This window comes from Suncus etruscus, chromosome 5, assembly GCF_024139225.1.
Source record: "Suncus etruscus isolate mSunEtr1 chromosome 5, mSunEtr1.pri.cur, whole genome shotgun sequence".
Classification (NCBI taxonomy): Eukaryota; Metazoa; Chordata; class Mammalia; order Eulipotyphla; family Soricidae; genus Suncus; species Suncus etruscus.
In genome coordinates this window covers 101089569-101114250 of record NC_064852.1, presented here as the reverse complement: position 1 = coordinate 101114250, position 24682 = coordinate 101089569, and the positions used below count along the sequence as shown (strand labels likewise).

At 35.6% G+C, this 24682-nt stretch overlaps 1 protein-coding gene and 1 non-coding gene across 2 annotated transcripts in view; one reads left to right on the top strand and one right to left on the bottom strand.

The window, feature by feature from the left end:
- TTC21B (tetratricopeptide repeat domain 21B) overlaps window positions 1-24682 on the bottom strand; it is a 79990-nt gene that overhangs the window by 36380 nt on the left and 18928 nt on the right. The window contains exons 13-18 of the mRNA XM_049773379.1: window positions 14225-14382; window positions 10251-10475; window positions 7331-7569; window positions 4150-4222; window positions 1439-1549; window positions 534-672 (exon numbers count right to left, since the gene is read on the bottom strand). Coding sequence (XP_049629336.1) covers window positions 534-672; window positions 1439-1549; window positions 4150-4222; window positions 7331-7569; window positions 10251-10475; window positions 14225-14382 — 945 coding nt within the window. The remainder of the gene's footprint in view (window positions 1-533; window positions 673-1438; window positions 1550-4149; window positions 4223-7330; window positions 7570-10250; window positions 10476-14224; window positions 14383-24682) is intronic.
- LOC126010483 (U6 spliceosomal RNA) lies at window positions 13778-13884 on the top strand. Its single transcript, XR_007496510.1, has one exon. It is a non-coding gene; the product is annotated as a U6 spliceosomal RNA (small nuclear RNA).

The following is a 24682-nucleotide window of genomic DNA, read 5'->3' as shown; positions in this document are numbered from 1 at the left end:
GTAACAAATAGTACTGTAAATTTAGGTAGCTCTCCTTCAATGCTTGCGAGCAACACCTAGTGATACTAAGCTATATGGCCTGGAACTCAGGGTTCTAGCTTGGTGATCTGGTACTGTTCTGGCTTGAGGTGCTACCCACAGCAGTACCTACTGGTACCTGGGGTGCCAGATTGCACTAGAGATCAACGGATAACATTGCACATATTAAGCATATATCCCTGTTTGTTTGAGAGATCTCTTAGGCCTTTCAGTAAATGTTTTTAAATAACTTAGAAAAGAGTAAATATTGTAAATAGATAAATTGTAATTTAAAGGAAAGTTCCTTCCTGTCACTGTGAATAATGAGTAACTTTCAATAATACAAATAAATCTTTTTAGATTAAAAAATAGCTAGTCATGGCATTCTGATAATCAGAACACAATTTCTCACATATAAAATACTCAGAATACAAATATATACACGGATAATATAAATTTAAATACAATAGGTATAGCAATAATATTTTTTTCATAAATCAAAAAGACTTTCATACCAGGATCATGAGCTAGAGCATGTTGAAGAACTTTTTCAGCCTTGTCATACCATTTCAATTTTAACAGAAGCTCAGCCAGGTCATAGCTAAGATAATTTTGTTGTCCACTTTTCAAAGCAGCTTCATAATAAGTGATTGCCTAAATAAAACCCATTTCTGTTAGAAAAATAAAGGCAATGAGGATGGTATTCAAGCATAAACACTTTACATGTTACGGACTAAAAGCATATACATCCTTGGAGATGACCAGAAGTTATGCAGCTGCTTGAGCCATCACTATATTATGCCATTTTTCTTTAAAAAGCAGTCTGAACACAAACTAGCAGTTCATATAATTAAAGAAAAGTGCTAGGTCAATTTTTTAAAAAAAAAAACAGTTTTGGTCTAGAGTAAGCAAATACTTCACAAGATGTTATATAAAAGATTAATAGTAACCAAGAACAGGGCTGGTTACCTCAATAGGAATAAGTAAAATTGCAAATATACAGGAAAATCCATTATACCTACTGAACAAAAATAAAGTCACATATTGTTTACCTAAATTTATTAAATAAAAAAGGGAATGCTGTTTCATTTGAATGTACCCTAATAAAAGAGATTACACAAGTTGATCTTGAGATTTGCAGATTCAGGTACAGATGGAGCTCGGGGTATACTTCACATATAATTCATGCTTATAAAATACAGTTAAAAAGAATCTGAGACAATGGGGAAGTTTCCAATACTAATACTAGTCTTTGATTACAAACTTGGAATTTATAAGCATCATGATATGAATGCTGCTTGCTGAAGAACTCTCAAAGGGTTTGAAAAGATAATCCAACAGAAATACTTCAAGCTTTAAATAAAAGGCAAGCTTTGAAAAACTAATCCTACAGAAATACTTTAAACCATAAAGTACTCACCTTTGAATAGTTGTGAGTTTTGACCAGTGCTTTCCCAATTTTGCTTGCCAATGTTTCATCTTTTGGGTTCTGATTTAAAGCTTGTTCATATGCTACTATTGCTTCTTCAGGCTAATATGGCAGATAAAAAATAAAAGCAATAAAAAGACAATTTAGCTGGAGTCCACTAAATGGCAACACCTCTATAAATTAAGTGCTTCATCTGGAATATTTTAAAAAGTGATTAAATCCAAGTTTCTAGATTTATTTACTTAATTTATTAACTACTATGTTTAGAAAGCTTAGTTTCAGTGGTGATAGTTACTAGTTATGTACAGATGTAACTTATTCAAGTAATCTGATTTATCTAAATTGCTTGGTATCAGAGTGACAGTCAGTCAGACAGATAAGAAATGTACCTATGGTACTAATCCACCCACATTAGTTATATCCTTATTTTCATTGACGAAAGACAGATTCTATATTTTTCTTTTCTTTCTTTTGCCACACCCAGTGATGCTCAGGAATTACTTCTGGCTATGCGCTCAGAAATCGCTCCTGACTAGGGGGATCATATGGGATGCCGGGGATTGAACCAGGTCATCCTGGGTTAGCTGCTGCCAGGCAAACGACCTACCTCTGTGCTGTCGCTCTGGCCACTGGATTTATCATTTCTATAGCCATTGTAAAAAAATAAGACACCAGGAGTTCTAAGGTTACTTCCCTTTGGAGAAATCAGTACATTAACCTGTGGTTCTCTACATCTTTCCTTTAAAATAAAACCTTAACAGGTTTCTGGTATTATCTCTATTTTAAATAATAATAATAATAATAATAATAATAATAATAATAGTGTTTCATGATCCATTTGTCCATACTTGAACTACTGAATTAATTACTTTCATATCTGCTAAAACTATCAGTACCAGTATGTAAATCACAATCTCAATAAAAATGGAAGAAAAATATTAAAATATAACCTGGTCAAGTTTAAAAGATATTATTGGATCACTGAATACCAATTTGAGTAAAAAGGTTATTATAATGATTAACTCCTTTTTACTGTGATGATGACTGTATCTTAAATAGCTGTTAAGTAAATATGTAAATTTTAATTTTTAAGAAATTTACACCAATTACTAATTTTTTTAAGGCTTAATCTGTGGCATTAGAAGAACTCATACTTCTTTACAATACAGGGGCATCTCCCACCTTGAAAATATGTCACGTGGACCCAACTTAGACCCTAGGTGATTAGACACCAACCATCCAGCCTTGAACACTGGATCCCAGACATAGAAATGACACAGCTCTTCACAACAGCCACAGGAAACAAATCCCATCCAGGACATCAACAAGTGCCAGCTCTAATATGATATCCTGACAATGAGGAAACTGGAAACAACTTGACCTAAGAGCAGGTTATCCTACCTCACCAGCTAACGATAAGACAAAATCAGAAGACTTGTCACCCTTCGGTCTGTCCAAATGCCAAGATCGCGATTTACAGATGACTGGCTGACAGAACCATGGCCAGACTGTATGTATCCTGGGACCAATAAAAAGCCCTAGTCTAGGGTGTGAACTACGACCTGCATAACAACTATGATTCCTAGTTCCAGAGGTCTGTCTGAGACTATTGCAACGGAAGGAGACCTCTGGAAACATAACGGAAGAAGCTATCCCAGGCCCCTTCCTAGGTTCAGCGCAAAGACCAAGGCCACCAACCATAGAAAACGAATTAAAATGATATGGAGGGAACAGAACTTCTAGAACCACAAAGAAAGACTTCATCATAAGTTCCACTCCCTGACCTGTGCAGATACCAAGATCTCTAGATACAGAGGTCTGATTTTATCACACAGGACGGAGCAGAAGTCTTCCATTCACCACAAAAGCACCAATGGGAGAGTAAATGAACCTGAAAGGAGTCTATAGTTAATCCCATGACAATATACTTCAATGGTGGAGAAACCCTGTTTTTTTTAGGCCAAGTGAATTACTTTTCGAATGACCCCAATATTTACTGTGCCTGTGCAGGAGGGAAGAAAAAAAGAAAAAAAAAAAAGGCAAAAAGCACAAATTTTCTTTTTTATCTAGTTTCTGCCAATTTATTTGTTTTGGTGTGACTATTGCAGTTGTTGTCTCCGTTCATATTTAGTTTTTTCTTCTTTTCTTTTCTCCTTTTATGTGCCCTGTCATGTTTTTTATCTCAAGACCATGGCCTTTATGTGGTGCTTATCTTTATTGTTGAAGTGTTCACTACATGTTTTATTTGACACTTCTTTTTGTACTGTTGTGTTCCACCTCCTTTTTCCCCTTTGTCTCTCAAAAGTAGGATGAGAGCTTCCAGAAGGCCTCTGCCCATTTTCGGCATATTTGATTTTTACCCCATTTTAACACTTTTCTCTTCTTCAAACAAAACCACATAACTTAAACTTTCTAGTCCCGCCTCCCAACTAGAGCAGGAAATAAGAGAGGTACCAAGACCAAACTGGTGTAGGACCACTAAGTAGTCAGCTAGGCACAGAGGGGACCACTTATTCTGGAAGCCCCGGGGGTGAGGGAGGAGGATATGGGAGGTAGGACGGGAATGGAAGTGGAGGGAGGACAATTAGGTGATGGGAATTCCCCTGATTTTATGTTAATATGTACCTAAAATATTATTGTCAATGATATGTAGGCCACTATGACTAAAATAAAAATTATATTAAAAAAAATAGAAAACTTACCTCTTGAATACTCATATATGCATCACCAAGGAGAAGGAAAGAGTGAGGACTGGGCAGTTTTTCAGCTACTTCTCTGGAAATCAGACCAGTTATACATAGTATTCTGAGTAAAAATATTCTCGTCTAAAGTAATTAAATAAAAGTAAGCTCAGGGCTTAAGAGATAGTAAGAGGTTAAGGCACTTGTCTTGCACATACCGACACCAGTTTGATATGTGGCAAAATAAATGATGCTCAAACCCTACCAAGATTGATCCCTGAGCACTACTGGGTAAAAACCAAAATGAAGAGAAATAAAGGGTTAAACTCATTATTTAGATTAGTTAATAACTTTTAGAGTACCATTACATACATAACAGTGTAATATTTAAAAAATGATAGTAATCCCCAGATTATCTGTGAGGTTCAATTTTTTAAATTTAATTTATCTATCTTCTAAATGCAGGGAACACAGTATAGGTAGTAAATATATGAACAATTTCTCATAAGTATATATTTAGATATCTTTAATTTGGATTGCTGAGAAGTAAAAGTACTTCACAGTACTTTGGTATTTTTGGCCACACACAGTGACGCTCAGGAATGACTTCTGGCTATGCGCTCAGAAATCAGTCCTGGCTAGGGGGATCATATAGGATGCTGGGGATCAAACCAAGTCCATCCTGGGTCAGCTACATACAAGGCTAACACAGTAGGAGAAGTAGGAGAAAAAGATTATCTGAAAGTTCTTCTTGACCTGAGATATTATAACAAAATACAAATACTCAAATAAGTCTCTTTTAAAAATAGCTAGGGAATGGGGATACAGGTGAGTGGAAGAGCACCCATTTTGCATGTAAAACCCAACACACACATATCCTTTCGATATTTGCTACTTATTTTCACCTGAAAAATTCAAACTCCCAATGTTCCAAATACCAACTTAAATTATATGATACTATCTTTAATTAAACTCATTTAATTGATACAAAAACTACTCAGGAAGACACTGTGATTATCTAATGATACCTAAGTCTAAGTCTACAACTAACATGTCAGAAGTACCTAAAACATAAATATATGCTTTTAATGCTATATTATGGAGTCACTATCACAAATTAACCTCATTTAAAAATATTTTCTTATCACTAAAGAATTAGTGCCAATATTTTTGAATTATCATAGGCAACATGATATAGGAACTTTGAATTCACACATCTAATGAGGGACATTGCCAAGAGTTTTGAATGACTCAGAAGTTCTGAGCTTTGATATTTACATAATATGGAATGAACAACAACTTCTCAATTCATTAACATTTCAAAATGCTCTTTATCCTTTAAAGATAAAAACTTTATATGAAATGTGCATTTGCATGCTTATATAAAAATACAAGCACACACATGCATATTATGTGCTTATCATTTTGTGTAATGAAAAGAGCAGACACAACTTATATGAATGTGTGTGTTGTATATCCTAAGCCTTCCTGTTCAAAGCTATCAGTGTCAAATAAAACTTTTCGAGCCCTTACTCCTTTTTTTCAATTTTTTTAAAACAGAGACGTTGATGGTTTAAAATAGTATTTATAATATGGGGCTGGAATGGTAGCACAGTGGTATGACATTTGCCTTACAAGCAACTGGCCCAGGACAGATCTGGGTTTGATCCTGATGTCCTATATGGTCTCCTGAGCCTGCCATGAGTGATTTCTGAGTGCAAAACCAGGAGTAACCCCTAAGTGCTGCTGGGTGTGGCCCCAAAACCAAAAAATAAAACAGTATTTATAATTTTTAGAATTATAATGTTACTGCATCACACTTATTGCTAGAGTGCCATATCCCTCCATCACTGTCCCAAGGTCTTTCTTGCCACCCCACACTCCTTATTCCTCATTATCAGTCTATATTTTGTCTATAGTATGTCCAGATTTATTTCTATTGGCCATTGACTATTTCCGAGCTCCATTTCTTTCACTTGAGAGTGGGATGATCTGGTGCTTGTTTTAATCCTTTGATTTACTTCTCTTAACATAACCTCCAGTTCCATTTGCACTGCAGTAAAATGCATAACTTCAACTTTTCTTAAAACAGAAATATTTTGTTGTAATATGTATATATAAATACATATTAATAGACACACACCACAGTATGACTATTAAAAATTGTGCTATGATGAACTTAGGTATTCAATATTTTTATAAATTAATATTTTTATGTTCATGGGATAGTTGCTAAAAAGTGGAATGGCTGGGTTACTTGGGAGATCTAATATTTATTTTTTTTAAGATTCCATACTGTTGTCCAACAAGGCTAAACCAGATGACGTTCACACCAAAAATGAAGGAGTATTTCTTTTCCTCAACATCCCTGTTGGCAAAGACTATTTCGGGATATTAGGTATCAACAATAATCAGTGATATGAAGCAATGTCTCACTGTTGTATTGATAATCAATAACAAACACTTTCACATATGACTTTCAGTCATCTATAAGTCTTTGAGGTAGTGTGTCTATTCCATCTAGACCCATTTTTCATATTTCCTTACTGTTGCTGAGCTTTGTGAGTTCTTTATGTATCTTGATGTTGGCTATTTGTTAGACATAGGATGTGGGAATATTTTATCCCATTCTATAGTGTGTCTTCTGATTTTAGATGTCATTTCTTTTTATTTACCTTCCCTTTCAATAAAGAATGTTTAACCTTAGTGTGTCAGTGTACAGTAAGACATTTTCTTTTGATATATTACATCAAGCATTAAGTATAATATCCATCCTTAAATTGTTAATATTAATATTCTTTTTCTGCTTTATTTTTTCTATTTGTTTTTGGGTCATACCTGGTGACGCTCAGGGGTTATTCCTGACTCTGAGCTCAAGAATCATTCCTGATACATTAAGAATACAGGTGACTCTTTCTCTTTCCAAATAGGAAGATTCAGAGTCTAGAAGAAACATCTTGAAGAGGGGGAAGAGAACTGAGAAACTAAAGCCACAGGTTGAAAGAATTATGATGTCATTTTAAAGAGGGTATATAAGTTTAATTTAAGAGAATGGGATTGGTGGTAGAAAAAGCAAGAACAAACTAAGGAAAGGCTCTATACTGAATCTTCAATGCATTCCTATTGTCAAAACATTAAAATAAGCTTATAGATTAATTTTAGGAAGTGTGTCAAAATATAATGGATTAAAATAAACCTTTACCTGTAACAAGCGATATATAACATTTTTTCTTTCCTGTACTTTAGATATATAGTTGCCATTTTTTCTTTGGCCTCTATGAAATAAGGCTGCTCAGCTGTAACATTCCGAAGCATGCTCAAAGCCCGATCGACATCTCCTTGGGCCAGAGCTAGGTCTGCACTAGCAATAGTAACACGCAGTTCCTCAGATGTCCCAGAAAATTCATGAATAGCGTCTTGTAAAACTTTTGCTGCTTCATGCTATAGAAATAAGATTAAAATAACATTCTTAGAATAACCTTTATATATATCCTAGGACATAAAATATATAACCAGGACATAAATATCCTATATATCTATATCCTATATAGTAGGATATATATGTATATGAAACTAGATATGTTTCCATACAGAACGAACAATGAATGTTAGTTCAGTTATATTTCTGATATACTGATAGAATTTTATTGCTTTTGTTTTTGGGCCACACATGGTGGTGCTCAGGGGCTGGCTCTCTACTCAGAAATTACTCTCAGCAAGCTAAGGGAACCATATGAAATGCCAAGGATCAAACCTGGGGCAGCTGCGTGCAAGGCAAACACCCTAACCATTTTGATATAACTCTGGCCCCAACTGATAAATTTTTAAAGTACAACAACTTTAAAATCTAAACATATAATAGAATAAGATGTTATAGATATTTGTTAAAGTGTTTCTGAGAAAACAGCAGTTTTTAAACAAGAATCACTGATACTATTACTATAATAATCACTAACTTTGCATCCTGAGTTAAAAAAAATATTACTTCTTTCAAACCCTGTGGTTTACAAAATTGCACACATACAGTTGTTTCTGGCATTCAATATTCCAACATCAATCCCATCACCAGTGTAACAATCCCTCTACCATTGTTCTCAGATTCCCACCCAACCCCAAGCCTGCCCCTTTACCAGACATGAAATTACTTAATTTTGCTTGTTACAACTAAATTGTAATGGAATTATCAAAGAAAACTTCAAACAATATTTGTTCTTTTATTGCATTTTATTAGATATTAAACTGTATTCATTGTTCTTGGTTTTGTCTGTTAAGCATAGAAAATTTCTATGTAACTTTCACATCTAATTTGGTGCATTCCTACTACTTTGTCATTGCTAAAAAATTTGGAGGTCGCTGCATCTGTCGCTGAGCACTGCAGAAGTTCCAGGATCTGTGGAGCTGGGATGATGAGCTAAAATGATGGCTGTGATATGAGTATGGCTGTCAAGGCTTCAAAATATGGATGGTGTGGAAAGGCTGCCTGTTCTAACTCCACTAATACCCCAGAGTTTTAACCCACAAAACCAGCATATATAGAGTTTTTATTGGTAAACAGTTTCTGTACAGACCAGAGTTAAAGCAGTGAAGTTGGGCCCTTGGTGTGGCAGACATTGGGGGTACAGTTGCAGAAGCTTAGGCAGGAGAGGGACCTGACATGCCCTCTCCAGAGTGTCCCAAGATTTTCAGCTATGAGACCAGTGTAGCCATCAATTTTTGCAGGTTGACTTGCATCTCTTTCTAGTCTACAGAGCAGCACCTCACATTTTACTAACCCATTTAATTTTCACAAAACTTCACTAAAGTTAGTTACTAGTAACAAATGATAAAACCAGAATTTGAACTCAGGCAGCTGAACTGCAAAGTCTAATTACCTAGTTATATTTATTACTGACATTTGGATGAGATATTAGTCACAAACCATAACTACCCACTCAATAAATAGCAGGCACTTTATTATCTCTGCTATATCAAAATTTGTTATACCTCAAATAAATATACTTTATCTCCTTTCCAAATTAGCACATCAATAAATCTGAGATTCCATCTATTTAGGATTACTTTAACTTTGAGGATTATAAGACTTTCTGATTTCAGAATGCTGAATATTTAAAATAGTGGATATTAGAACACTGGTTGAATTCATTCTGCTTATTAAATGTATTTTAGATTAATGGTAAAATAGAAATTCTTTGAGATTTGACATATACATATATCTTAATTTCCAAAAATATAAAATTAGAAACCGCAGCAATTTCAAAATCAGATATAAATGTCTATCAAATTTCCAATTATTTATATGGTTTTAATTTTTCTCTCCAAACTCTATGCTTAGTTGCTTCCTAACTATTTAAATTATAACTTTATTTGGAGGGAATTTTTGGGTCACATCCAGTGATGCTTAGGGTTTACTCCTGGCTGTGTGCTCAGAAATCTCTCCTGGGGGACCATAAGGGATGCCGGGTGATCAAACTGTGGTCCGTCTTGGGTCAGTCACATGCAAGGCAAACTCTACTGTTGTGCTATGGCTCCGGCCCCTTAAATTATAACTTTTTAAGATATTTGATTTTATGATTATCTTCAGAACCAACAAAATCTATATTTACCAAGTAGTTCTTCTATTTTCTCAACTATTAGAAGTCTAGGCTCAAACTTTAATTTTATACAAGTTGTGATTGTACATTCAAATACATATGAAAATATTTTAAGAATTATAACTAATATGCTATTGTTTTTCATGGTAGCTTACATTTCCGAAACTATTATCATAATATTTATGTCAATATATTGAATGGTATATCACTTATTATCTATCATGTATATTATATATAATGGAGCTTTATGCATTATGCATGTATTATTATACTACATTTCATGGTAACCTATATTAAGTATATTTATAGTTATAAAGTAAGGAAAGTCATCGCAGTATAATGTTTGTCTTTAGTAGATTGCACAAAGAGTGTGTTTTGGGTGCCAGGAATTATTCACATATAATTAAAAATGAAAAACACATGTTCTACCACAGAATACCTCAGACCCAAAATGTACACATTTCCATGAAAAAAATGAGAAATAAATTTTCTAAATTATTCTTTAATCAAAGGAACAAAAACTTGACATACCTGTTCTCCATTTAAGCGATGAACCTCTATCAACTCCAGGAAGACTGATAAACGGTGGCTTGCATCAACCTCGGTATCTTTGCATTTCAATTTTGCGGAGCCTCCAGTTCTCCTCATTTCTGGTAAACTCATTGCCATGTGCAGAGTTTTAAGTGCTTCTGCTATTTCCCCCATTTTCTTTTGTGATAGAGCTTTTATCAAATGATATAAAGGACATTCTCTCACCTAAAAATAATAAAATATTTAGAACCACTTTGCTGGAGTACTTTCTACATCAAGATATAATTTTTAGGGGCCAGAGAGATAGCATGGAGGTAGGGTGTTTGCCTTGCATGCAGAAGGATGGTAGTTCGAATCCCGGTATCCCATATGGTCCCCCGAGCCTGCCAGTAGCAATTTCTGAGCGTAGAGCCAGGAGTAACCCCTGAGCGCTGCTGGGTGTGACCCAAAAATGGAAAAAAAAGAAATAATTTTTAATAGAGCAATAAAATAGGGCCAGAGTGGTAGTATAATGGTAAGGCTTTTGCCTTGCATGCAGTTGATCCAAGATGGACATGGATTCGATCCTCAGCACCCCATATGGTCCCACAAGCCAGGAGCAATTTCTGAGCACAAATCCTGAGTAACCCCTGAGCATTGCCGGGCATGACCCTAAACCCCTCCACCCAAAACAAAACAAAAAAAACCAACAATAACAACAAAGTAAAATAATAGTAATGATGTATTTTAAAAGAAAATCTATATATGACTGTATATCTAAGAACTCATTTTGTCCTCATTAAATTCCTATTAATTTACTGTATAAAGTCTGGGAATTTGCCACTTCCTAGCATTCTCCTGTAAGACAAATATATTACAAGGCTTACATAACAGAAGAGATACAAGTACATTTATAAGGCTAATATATAATCTAATAAATTATTTGAGTTTTCAGGAATATGTTTTCTGGAACTTCTAGTAATGATATAAAGGTATTATGTTTCTTTTAATTTTAAATTTTCAGATTAAAATTTCTGAACACATTAACCAAGGTCTTATACAACTCAAAAATAAGTGCTCAGAAAACATGCTTCTAGTCTTTATTTCAGCTATCAGTAGATTTTATAGAAAACTCAAGAGAATAACTGAATAGAGAAAGTGAGGAAGGGCAGGAAAAGATCTGGAATGAGGTGATAAAGTAAACCAATATAACTAAGGTGATGAGGTAGCTAATAAAGCCAAAATCCATGCTAAGAGAACATTTTTAAGCCTTACTAATGGGCTTTGTGTATAGTCATGCTGATGCTTTTCTTGGAGATTTAGATTAGTGAGATGGAATATGCTCTTTTTAGTAGCAAACATTATCATTTGCAAGTCTAGCCTGGAACAAGAATTCAATCCCCTGAAGGGCTCTCATCTACATTCTTTTTTTTTTTTTTTTTTTGGTTTTTGGGCAGCACTCAGGGGTTACTCCTGGCTCTATGCTCAGAAATCACTCCTGGCAGGCCTGGGGGACCATATGGGATGCCGGGATTTGAACCACAGTCCTTCTGCGTTTAAGGCAAACGCCTTACCACTGTGCTATCTCTCTGGCCCCAAGGGCTCTCATCTAAAACTGCTCAAGATTGTGTGAACAAAGCAAAAGTTTGAGAGCTCTTTTATGACTTCAGATAGTCAGGAAGCAATGGAATCTAGCACTTTTTCTTATACTTGGCAAAATGGGATGTAACACAAACTATTTTTGATAAAAATCTATAGGCATAAATCACTTTCTTGTGCTGAGAATTTTGTTCTTTGTAGATACTATGTTTTTCTACAAACTGGAGATCAGTGACAAAGAAGAAAAATCTATTAGCCATTTTTTCCAAACTTACTTCATATCTCAGTGTCACATTTAATTAAGAATGTATGTGAAAGCAGAGATTAACAGATGGGAATATATTAAGTTGAGAAGCTTCTGCACCTCAAAGGAAATAGTGCCCAGGATACAAGAGCCACCCACTGAGTGGGAGAAACTATTCACCCAATACCCATCAGATAAGGGGCTAATCTCTAAAATATACAAGGCACTGACAGAAATTTTCAAGAAAAAAAACATTTAATCCCATCAAAAAATGGGGAGAAGAAATGAACAGACACTTTGACAAAGAAGAAATACAAATGCCCAAAAGACACATGAAGAAATGCTCCACATCACTAATCATCAGGGAGATGCAAATCAAAACAACAATGAGATACCACCTCACACCACAGAGAATGGCACACATCACAAAGAATGAGAACAAACAGTGCTGGCGGGGATGTGGAGAGAAAGGAACCCTTATCCACTGCTGGTGGGAATGCCGTCTAGTTCAACCTTTATGGAAAGCAATATGGAGATTCCTCCAAAAACTGGAAATCGAGCTCCCATTTGACCCAGCTCTTTCACTCTTAGGGATATACCCTACAAACACAAGAATACAATACAAAAATCCCTTCCTTACACCTATATTCATTGCAGCACTATTTACCATAGCAAGACTCTGGAAACAACCAAGATGCCCTTCAACAGACGAATGGCTAAAGAAACTGTGGTACATATACACAATGGAATATTATGCAGCTGTCAGGAGAGATGAAGTCATGAAATTTTCCTATACATGGATGTACACAGAATCTATTATGCTGAGTGAAATAAGTCAGAGAGAGAGAGAAAAACGCAGAATGGTCTCACTCATCTATGGGTTTTAAGAAAAATGAAAGACATTCTTGCAATAATAAATTTCAGACACAAAAGAGAAAAGAGCTGGAAGTTCCAGCTCACCTCAGGAAGCTCACCACAAAGAGGGATGAGTTTAGTTAGAGAAATAACTACATTTTGAACTGTCCTAATATTGAGAATGTATGAGGGAAATGCAGAGCCTGTTTAGAGTACAGGCAGGGGTCGGGTGGGGAGGAGGGAGATTTGGGACATGGGTGATGGGAATGTTGCACTGGTGATGGGTGGTGTTCCTTTTATGACTGAAACCCAAACACAATCATGTATGTAATCAAGGTGTTTAAATAAAAAAAAAAAAAGAATGTATCCTGCTTTTTAAAAACTGAAGGCTACTACATACTTAAAAAGAATAAACTATACTGGAGCTAGTGCAATAGTACTGTGGGTAGGGTGTTTGCCTTCTGTGCAGCTGAATCCTGGCATCCCATAAGGTTTCTGGAGCACAACCAGGAGTGACTTCCAAGTGCAGAGCCAGGAGTAACCAGAGTGTGGCCCAAAAAACAAAAACAGTGGAGTATAATACAAATATAAATTTTATAAGAACTGGAAAAGCTTTTTAAACTTGTTTATTATGATACTCTACTTAGTGCAATGATTTGAAACTGAACTTGCAGTATGTCCAATGTTTGTCTGTAGTAGGTTTATATCCTCAAACCACATAACTTTAAAAATACGTATGGGTTATTTGACAATGACAGGAAAATTACTAAAAACAAAAGTCTAAGAAATAAACATGTAATAAAATAAAGTCTAAAAGTATTTGGCAAAGTTGCTTAAAATTTAACAATTGGTGCTCGCTTCAGCAGCACATATACTAAAATTGGAATGATACAGAGAAGATTAGCATGGCCCCTGCGCAAGGATGACACGCAAATTCGTGAAGCGTTCCATATTTAAAAAAAAAAGTTAACAACTGTTTTCTATATATGCATTATTCATTTAGTCCTCACTATAACTGTTGGTTATTATTAATACCATTATATAGTTTTTTTAAGAATAACAGCTACTCAGAGGGAGATGGCATCGACAGATCTGGTTGCTAAGAACATAGTGTTTTGTTAATTTCACCAAGATTTCCTTAATTTTTACTCATACTTCTTAGTCTAATTTCTCTCCATTAATAAATATATTTGCTTAAAATATTACAGGTAAAAATATAAAGTAGTTGAACATGTAAACATCTTTTAAAGGTTGAAGGTGTGTAACAAGTTTCTCTAAACAAATTTGAAATGCTTACCTTAAAATTATAGCTCAGGCAAAGTTCAAGTGACTGAGAGCACAATTTGAATTTCTCCTGACACAAAAAAACCTGAGCCATCAAGAGATGAGCATCTGCATAAGAAGGATTGTGTTCCAAGCAATGCTGCAAGTTATTATAAGCTGCTTCAGTATCACCTACAGAGAGAAATAAAGCACTATTATAATTTGAATGACGAAGAAGAGAAAAAGCTCTGATAACAGTCAATTCTGGTATTTGAACTTAAAATAGTTTCCTCATATGCCCTGGCTTATTATCTCTCTGTATTAATTAGTTTACATAGTCTTTATTTTGACCAAAGTAATACTTTAATCTTTTTTTTCCTTTATTTAAACATCTTGATTACATATATGATTGTGATTAGGTTTCAGTCATGTAAAGAACAACCCCTTCACCAGAGCAACAATGTCCCAAATCTCTCTCTATCCCACCCCACCCCCACCTGTACTCTAGACAGGCTTTCCAGTTCCCTCATTCATTCACATGATTATGGTAGTTTTCTGTGTAGTTATTTCTATAACTGCACTCACCACTCTTTGTGGTGAGCTTCATGAAGTGAGATGGAAGTTCTAGCCCTCCTTTCATTGTCTCTGAGGATTGTTACAAAAATGATTTTTATTTTTCTTAAAACCCATAGATGAGTGAGACTATTCTGCATCTCTCTCTCTCCCTCTGATTTATTTAACTCAGCATGATAGATTCCATGTACATCCATGTATAGGAAAATTTCATGACTTCATCTCTCCTGACAGCTGCATAATATTCCATTGTGCATATGTACCACAGTTTCTTTAGCCATTCGTCTGTTGAAGGGCATCTTGGTTGTTTCCAGAACCTGGCTATTGTGAATAGTGCTGCAATAAATATAGGTGTGAGGAAGGGGTTTTTGTACTGTATTCTTTTGTTCCTAGGGTATATCCCTAGGAGTGGAATAGCTGGGTCAAATGGGAGTTCAATTTCCAGATTTTGGAGGAATCTCCATATCGCTTTCCATAGAGGTTGGACTAGATGGCATTCCCACCAGCAGTGGATAAGAGTTTCTTTCTCTCCACATCCCAGTCAGCACTGATTGTTCTCATTCTTTGTGATGTGTGGTGTGAGGTGGTATCTCATTGTTGTTTTGATTTGCATCTCCCCGATGATTAGTGATGAGGAGCATTTTTTTCATGTGCCTTTTGGCCATTTGTATTTCTTTTCTATCAAAAACTCTGTTCATTTCTTCTCCCCATTTTTTGATGGGATTAAATGTTTTTTTTCTTGTAAAGTTCTGTCAGTGTCCTGTATATTTTGGATATTAGCTCCTTATCTGATGGGTGTTGAGTGAATAGTTTCTCCCACTCGGTGGGTGACTCTTGTATCCTGGGCACTATTTCTTTTGAGGTGCAAAAGCTTCTCAGTTTAATATATTCCCATCTGTTGATCTCTGCTTCCACTTGTTTGAAAAGTGCAGTTTCCTTCTTGAAAATGCCTTTAGTCTAAATGTCATGGAGCGTTTTACCCACGTCTTGTTCTATATGCCTTATGGTATCAGGTCTGATATCAAGGTCTTTAATCCATTTGGATTTTACCTTCGTACATGATGTTAACTGGGGTCTATGTTCGCTTTTTTGCAAGTGGCTAACCAGTTCTGCCAGCACCACTTGTTGAAGAGGTTTTCCCTACTCCATTTAGGATTTCTTGCTCCTTTGTCAAAAATTACGTAATTGTATGTCTGGGGGACAATGTCAGAGAACTCAAGCCTATTCCACTGATCCGCTGTTTTGATAACTATTGCTTTGTAGTACAGTTTAAAGTTGGGGAAAGTAATGCCTCCCATTTTCCTTTTCCCTAGGAGTGCTTTAGCTATTCGAGGGTGTTTATTTTTCCAGATGAACTTCATAAGTGTTTGATCCACTTCTTTGAAGAATGTCATGGGTATTTTTAAGGGGATCGCATTAAATCTGTATAATGCTTTGGGGATTATTGCCATTTTAATGATGTTAATCCTGCCAATCCATGAGCAGGGTATGTGTTTCCATTTCCGTGTGTCCTCTCTCATTTCTTGGAGCAGGGCTTTATAGTTTTCTTTGTATAGGTCCTTCATGTCTTTGGTCAAGTTGACTCCAAGATATATGAGTTTGTGTGGCACTAATGTGAATTGAATTGCCTTCTTGACTTCCTTCTCTTCCCTATCATTATTGGTGTATAAAAAGACCATTGATTTCTGTGTGTTAATTCTGTAGCCTGCCACCTTGCTATATGAGTCTATTGTTTCTAGAAGCTTTTTGGTATAGTCTTTAGGGTTTTCTAAGTAGAGTAACATGTCATCTACAAACAATGAGAGCTTGACTTTCCTTTCCTATCTGGATTCCCTTGATATCTTTTTCTTGCCTGATCGCTATAGTAAGAACTTCCAGTACTACGTTGAAGAAGAGTGGTGAGAGCAGACAGCCTTGTCTTGTACCAGAATTTAGAGGAAAGGCTTTTAGTTTTTCTCCATTGAGGATAATATTTGCCACTGGCTTGTGGTAGATGGCTTTAACTAGATTGAGAAAGGTTCCTTCCATTCCCATCTTGCTGAGAGTTTTGATCAAGAATGGGTGTTGGACCTTATCAAATGCTTTCTCTGCACCTATTGATATGATCATGTGATTTTTATTTTTCTTGTTTTGATGTTGTGTATGATGTTGATAGATTTACGGATGTTAAACCATCCTTGCATTCCTGGGATGAAACCAACTTGGTCATAGTGTATGATCTTCTTGATGATGCACTGGGTCCTATTTGCCAGGATTTTGTTGAAGATCTTTGCATCAGCATTCATCAGGGATATTGGTCTGTAATTTTCTGTTTTGGCAGCATCTCTGTCTGGTTTTGGTATCAAGGTGATGTTGGCTTCATAAAAGCTGTTTGGGAGTGTTCCCGTTTTTTCAATTTCATGGAAGAGCCTGGCTAGAATTGGTAGTAGCTCCTCTTGAAAGATTTGAAAAAATTCATTAGGAAATCCATCTGGCCTGGGCTTTTCTTTTTGGGCAGATGTTTGATTACAGTTTCAATTTCCTCAGTAGTGATGGGGATGTTTAGATATGCTACATCCACCTTACTTAAATGTGGAAGGTTATAGGTGTCCAAGAATTGCTCCATTTCTTTTAGGTTCTCATGTTTAATAGCATAAAGTTTCTCAAAGTAGTCTCTGATTACCCTTTGGATCTCTGCAATATCTGTCGTGATCTCCCCCTTTTCATTTCTAGTACGGGTTACAGATTTCTCTCTCTCTCTTTGAGTTTTGCCAATGGTCTATCAATCTTGTTTATTTTTTCAAAAACCAACTTCTGCTTTCGTTGATTTTGGATTGTTTTTTGGTTTTCCACTTCATTGAGTTCTGCTTTCAGTTTTGTTATTTCCTTCTGTCTCCTTATTTTTGGTTCCTTTTGTTGGTCATTTTCTAATTTTTGAGCTGCGTCATTAAGTTATTCAGGTATGCCCATTCTTCCTTTCTGATGTGTGCTTGTAGAGCTATAAATTTTCCTCTCAGGACCGCTTTTGCTGTGTCCCATAGATTCTGGGAGTTTGTGTCTTCATTATCATTTGTTTCCAGGAAAGTTTTGATTTCCTGTTTGATTTCATCTCGGACGTTCATCTCGGTTGTTCAGTAGCAGGGTGTTTAATTTCCAATTGTTAAAATTTTTCTTCTGTGTAGCTTTGTAGTTCACATCTAATTTCAGAGCCTTGTGGTCAGCAAATGTAGTGTGGAAGATTTCTATTCTCTTGATTTTATGAAGGTATGTTTTATGTGTCAGCAAGTAGTCTATCCTGGAGAATGATCCATGTACATTGGAGAAGAATGTGTATCCAGGTTTTTTGGGATGGACTGTCCTATATCTATCTACTAGTCCTCTTTCTTTCATTACTCTCTTCAGGGCTAGTATGTTTTTGTTGAGTTTCAGTCTGGTTGACCTATCAAGTGTTGATAGGGCGTGTTGAGGTCTCCCACATTTATTGTGTTATTATTGATGTCTCCTTTCAGATTTGTCAGTAATTGTATTAGATAATGTGCTGGTCTCTCATTGGGTACATATGTTTAATAGTCTGATTTCTTCCTGTTACATATATCCCTTGATTAGTACATAGTGTCCATCTTTGTTCCTTACCATATTTCTGAGTATAAAGTTGGTATCATCAGATATTAATATGGCCACCGCAGCTTTTTTGAGGGTGTTGTTTGCTTGGATGATTGTCCTTCAGCCTTTGATTTTGAGTCTATGTTTGTTCTGACTATTCAGATGTGTTTCTTGTAGGCAGCAGAAGGTTAGATTCATCTTTTTGACCCATTTTGACTTTTAATTGGTGAATTTAGTCCACTGACATTGAGGGAGATGATTGTCATAGGATTTAATGTCATCTTTGTAGATAAGTTTGCTGTGTTTGTTGGTCTCTCTTGTCTTAGAGTAGACCTGTCAGTTTTTCCTTTAAGGCTGGTTTATCATCTGTGAAGTTTCTGAGCTGTTGTTTATCCATGAAGCTATGTATTCTTCCTTCAAACCTGAACATGAGTTGGGCTGGGTGCAGTATTCTCGGTGAGGCATTCATTTCATTCAGTCTTGTCACAATATCCCACCCCTGTCTTCTAGCCTTGATAGTTTCTTGTGACATGTCTGCTACAAGTCTTAGGGAAACTCCTTTGAATGTAATTGCCCTTTTTGATCTTGCTTTCAATATTCTATCTCTATCTGTGAGATTTGTCATTGTAACGAGGATGTGTCTTGGGATGCTTTTCTTTGGGTCTCTTTTAGCTGGTACTCTTTGGGCATGTAGGATTTGATTGCATGTATTATTTAACTCTGGGAGTATCTCTTTGATGATGTCTTTGACAGTTGATTCTTCCTGTAGATCTCCTACCTGGGTCTTGGGACTCCAATGATTCTTATGTTGTTTCTGATGAGTTTATAAAAGATTTCTATTTTCTTCTGTTCACATTCCTTGAGTACTTTTTCCATTGCCTTAAGGTTTCCATTTGTCTTAAGGTTCTTTTCCAATTTATTCTGTTGTGTTGAGTTTTTCTGCATCACATCTTCCAATACTCCTATTGTCTCTTCAGCTGCTATTACCCTGCTGGCGAGGCCATCCAGTGAGGTTTTCAGTTGAGCTACCGTGTTTTTCAGATCTGTTATTTTAGTTTGGAGTTTTCTGATTTCTGTCTTTGTTTTCTGTTCAGATCAATCTACGCTTTCTTTGAGTTCTTCAAACATCTTCCATATTGATATTTTAAGTACCTTATCCGAGAGGTTAATCAGGTGGTTGGAATTTATTAGGTCATCCGAGCTTTCGTCTTCATTCTCTGTGCATGGTTTTTGCCTGCGAGGTTTCCCCATTGTCACGCTTGTAGTGTGGTTTTTCCTGCGAGTTGTGTTGGGGTTCATTGGTTAGAAAGAGTTCGCGGCCACTTTGCGGAAGTGCTCTTCTGCAGCCTCTAGTTGACAGTTTTTTGGGGGTGCGCTCCCTAGGCCTCTGAAGAGACCTTCAGGTATTCAGAAACACAGGCAGACAGGCACAGGAGATGTTTCCCTTGAAGTCCTCAGAGTGAACAAAGGCACAGCAGGGTGGAGCCTCCTCAGGCCAGAGAGCTCACCTTATTGGACGGCGACCCTCACAGCCTGAATTTACTCACTGGGCAGCTTCAAAATGCAGTTTTTTGAGGGTGCGCTCCCTAGGCCTCTGAAGTCCTTCAGGTATTCAGAAACACAGGCAGACCAGTTTACATAGTCTTAATGAAGAACAATATATGTAAGTCTGACAAAAATTCATATTGAGGGGTTTATAAGTGGTTAGTATTTACATTCTTTGTCAAAATATTTTATTTATGATTAAATTTATTTATGATTAAATTACACAATACACAGAAATTTAAACTGATTACTACAGTATTACACTAACAAAAAGGATTTGTCTAGTACTAGCTCTAGCCAGAGATTGTATTGTTGCATATACAATAATAAAACATGTATACAGATAGTTTTTAAAGGTTCAGAAAAATGAATCAGATTTCAAATGCCTTTTAAATATCAACTAAAATAGTACATGTTTTTGGAAAAACATCTACTGCACATCTGGGAGTCAATTCTAAAAGGGAATTATTCAGTTTAAAGTGACTAGAATTAGGGTCAGAGAGATAGTATAGTGGGTAGGGTGCTTGTCTTGCAAGAAGCTAACTGAAATTCAATCCCTGGTAACCTATAAGGCCCCCTGGGCCCAGTCAGGAGTGACCCCTGTGTGCAGAGTCAGGAGAAAGCCTTTAGCTCTGCTGAGTGTGGCTGCCAGACCAAACATAAATAAATAAATAAATAAATAAATAAATAAATAAATAAATAAATAAATAAAATAAAGTTATCAGAAGTATGAAATCATACAGGGGCAGAAGATGAGGTAGGGAGAGGCCCTTCAGAGATATAACAGATTCCATGTGTAAGAAATTTCTTGTGAAAGTAACATGCATTTAGTCATCTCAAAGTTAGATCAATACCTCATTCAACATTGCTAGGATAATAGAGGAAAAAGAGACCTCAAATTATTTTCTATTTAATAACTCTCCTTAACTTTATAACATCTCAACTAATTTAAAGCTTAAAGTTAGTTTCCCATTTTCCTAAAATCTTGGTCTACTAAAAACAAAAATCCAATTAAAACTTTTTCCTAAAGACAAAGAATAATGGACAACAATATGGCAAAATAACTTAGTAAATATTGCTATATTTAGAAATATTAGATAAAAAAATGAAGAAATTAAGCATATTTAATAGTATATTTAAGCACCATAATTACAAAAGTGTTTGCATTTGAGTTTCAGTTATAAAAAAGAACACCCCGACTTTCACCCATAAAACCTACCCAACCACCAATGGCCCCCATCTCCATCCTCCCCAACATATTTTTTGGGTTTTGTTTTGCTTTTTGGGCCACACCTGGTGACACTCAGGGGTTACTCTTGGCTATGCACTCAGAAATCACTCCTGGCTTGGGGGACCATATGGGACACCAAGGGATCAAATGGTGGTCTGTCCTAGGTTAGCACATGTACGGCAGATGCCCTACTGCTTGCACCACTGCTCTGGCCCCCCCATCATATTTTTTAATCCAAATTTTCACCCTCATATTCTCTTAGGAAGAAGGAGGATTATTAGGATTAATTGAGGAAAATAATTACTACTGGGCAAGTACACAGAATATCAATTTGGAAATAACAAACTAATGAAAAGAACTATACTAATAACAGATAAAAAGAGTGAGATGGAAGGATATTTAGATTAGTAATCAAAAGGTTGATAACTATTTAAGAATAAGAAATGGGTGTAATGTACAAAGGTCAAATCCAAATGGATTAAAAACTTGATATCAGACCCAAAACCATAAGGTATATAGAATATATTGGTAAAACACTCCATAATATTGAGACTAAAGGCATCTTCAAGGAGGAAGCATCACTATCTTAACAAGTGGAAGCGGAGATAAAAAGATTGAAGTATATTAAGCTGAGAGGTTTCTGCATCTCAAAGGAAATAGTGACAGGGATACAAAAGCTACCCACAAAATGGGAGAAGCTCTTCACCCAATACCCATCAGATAAACGACTAATATCTAAGATATACAAGGTACAAACAAAACAAGAAAAAAAAAAAACTAACCCCGTCAATAAATAAAAAGAAATGAACAGACACTTTCTCAAAGTAGAAATATAATTGGTCAAAAGGCACAGAAAAAAATGCTCCACATCATTAATGATCAGGGAAATGCAAATCAAAACAATGATGAGATATCATCTCACTTTACAAAGATTGGCACACAACAAAAAGAACAAGAACAAGCTGTGCTCGAGGGAATGTGGAGAGAAAAAACTCTCATTCACTGCTGGTGGGAATGCTGTCTAATCTAGCCTTTATGGAAAACAATATGGAGATTCCTCAAACTGGAAATTGAGCTTCCATTTGATCCAGATATACTACTCCCAGGGATATATCCTAGGAACACAAAAATGCAATACAAAAATGCCTTCTGCATACCTATATTTATTGCAGCGCTTTTTCAACAGCCAGACTCTGGAAACAACCAAGATGCTCTTAAACAGATGAATGGCTAAAGAAAATGTGGTTATACATAATGGAATATTATAAAATATTATGCAGCCGTCAGAACAGATTAAGTTACAAAATTTTCCTATACATAGATAGACATGAAAACTATTATGCTGAGTAAAATAAGTCAGAAGGAGAAAGACACAGAATAGTCTTATTGATCTATGGGTTTTAAGAAAACTAAAAAAAACATTATTGTAATAATGCCCAGAGACAATAGATATGAGGGCTGGAAGGTCTGGCTCATGATATGAAGCTCACCACAAAAAGTGGTTAGTGCAATTAGAGAAATAACTACACTAACAACTATCATGACAAAGTTAAGAAGTGAGAGTAGAATGCCTGTCTTGCTTAAAGGCAAGGAAGGGGTCAGGGGGAGGGAATGTTACACTGGTGAAAAGGGTTGTTCTTTTGTGATTAAAACTCAGCCACAACATGTTTGTAATCATGGTGTTTAAATAAAGATATCATTTAAAAAATGGGCCTATACTGCTGGAGAAAATGAGGTCATCATAAACAATGATCACATAGACATCATCTTCATATCTAAAAGCAATCCAATTAATCTTGGGAAAAAGTGAAATACATTTTTATCACACATATCTCCCTTTTCCAGGGTCCTGCATGATAAGCATTTTATCTTCGTATGTCCCATGTTATAGGGAGGAAACCTCTCAATTTTGAAATTTCCCAAAGAGAGAGGTTCTTTGTTATATGTAGAGATCCTGATAGTATATGCTAATCATGACTGGGGGCTGGACAAGTCAGAAAATCCAACCAGGTGGTTTGGACTTTACTGCTTTGCAAGTAAGAGGAGGGGAAAACATTGGCAGAGTTTTTTTTTTATGGGGGTTAAAGCTATCAGTCTCATCACAACATCAGTGTACTGGAAAGCTGCTGTGTTCTCATTCCGTAGGAAAAGATTATTGGGAGCTTCATCTATGGTATCCTTCCTGACCTTGCCTTATGCATATCCCATTTTCTGATTCCTTGACTATAATACAACTCTAATAGTAAATATGATACTTTCCTGGGCTCTATGAACCATTTTAGTTAATTTATAAAATTCTCACATTTGTAAACAACTTGTCACAAGTGCAAAGAGACCTAGGAACTTCAGAATCTGTGGCTGGGTCTGAGGATAGCCTGAAGGAAAAATGATGAAGATTGGCTCTTAGTGGCAATTTAGTAAAAATTATGCTACAGGACATGTCAACATGATTTCAATTGTTCAAGGAGGCTCTTTATCCTAATACATGAGTGTTTAATAAGACTTTGATTCCTAAAGATCTTATCAACTGCTATATTCTATCAGATTTATATATATATCAATAAAACATATTATAATATTGCTATATCTATCTAGATTTTTTCTAAATTGCTATAGTTTTCTAAATTGCTATATTAAGACAGATTTATATCTAATATCAAATGAATATTTAATCAATCTCAGAACTCAAAGTCTTTGATTACCTACCCCAACTTGGTAGAAATGTTATGTGATTCAACAGCAAAACTGAACCAGAAGTAGGCATTACAAGATTATTTCTTATAAATAGAATATTTTACAGACATAACAAGAAGCTGAGATCATAGGATTTATTTATTTATATATTTATTTTCTCTTTTGGGTCTCAGAGACTGACTCCAGAACCTCACAGATGATAAGTATAAGTAAACTACCATCAAACACATCCCTAGCCCCATGAGTTTTTTTTCAATAATTTAAACCAATTCTAAAAGAATTAGCAATATCAATCTCACAACTCTTATGCATATAAATCATTTGAGATTAAGTTATTACTATTATATTAATGTGTGATACTTATAACTTTACAAACTTAATGTGTTTTGCATACAAGCATCCAGCCAGCAAAAATAAATGTTCATAAGCAATATAGGGTGATCTATTTTTATAAATATAGACACTTGTTCTAAAAACCTAATGTTATAGCTAGGTCCTTTATTTTTTTTTTGGTTTTCAGGCAATACTCAGAAGTATGCAGAGGATATTGACCACTTGATGCTTAGGGGACCATGTAACGCTTAGGATCAAACTGGGGCTTTCTGCATGCATTGTTTTAACACCCTTGATCATGAGGTCTCTCTCACTCTCAAAGTTTCTTTCCTTAAGTTTTATCAGACAAAATAAACAGGGATTTTAGTTTATTCAGACATTTCATATTAGCCAGAAATCTTGTAAATATTGTGTCTAGTTATGCTACTGTATAAACAACTATGAATTAAAGACTGAAAGGGTATTGCCAGACTTGAATAACATCAGATGGACTCTTCTAAAACAGTACAACAATTTATCCGAACAATTTACTTC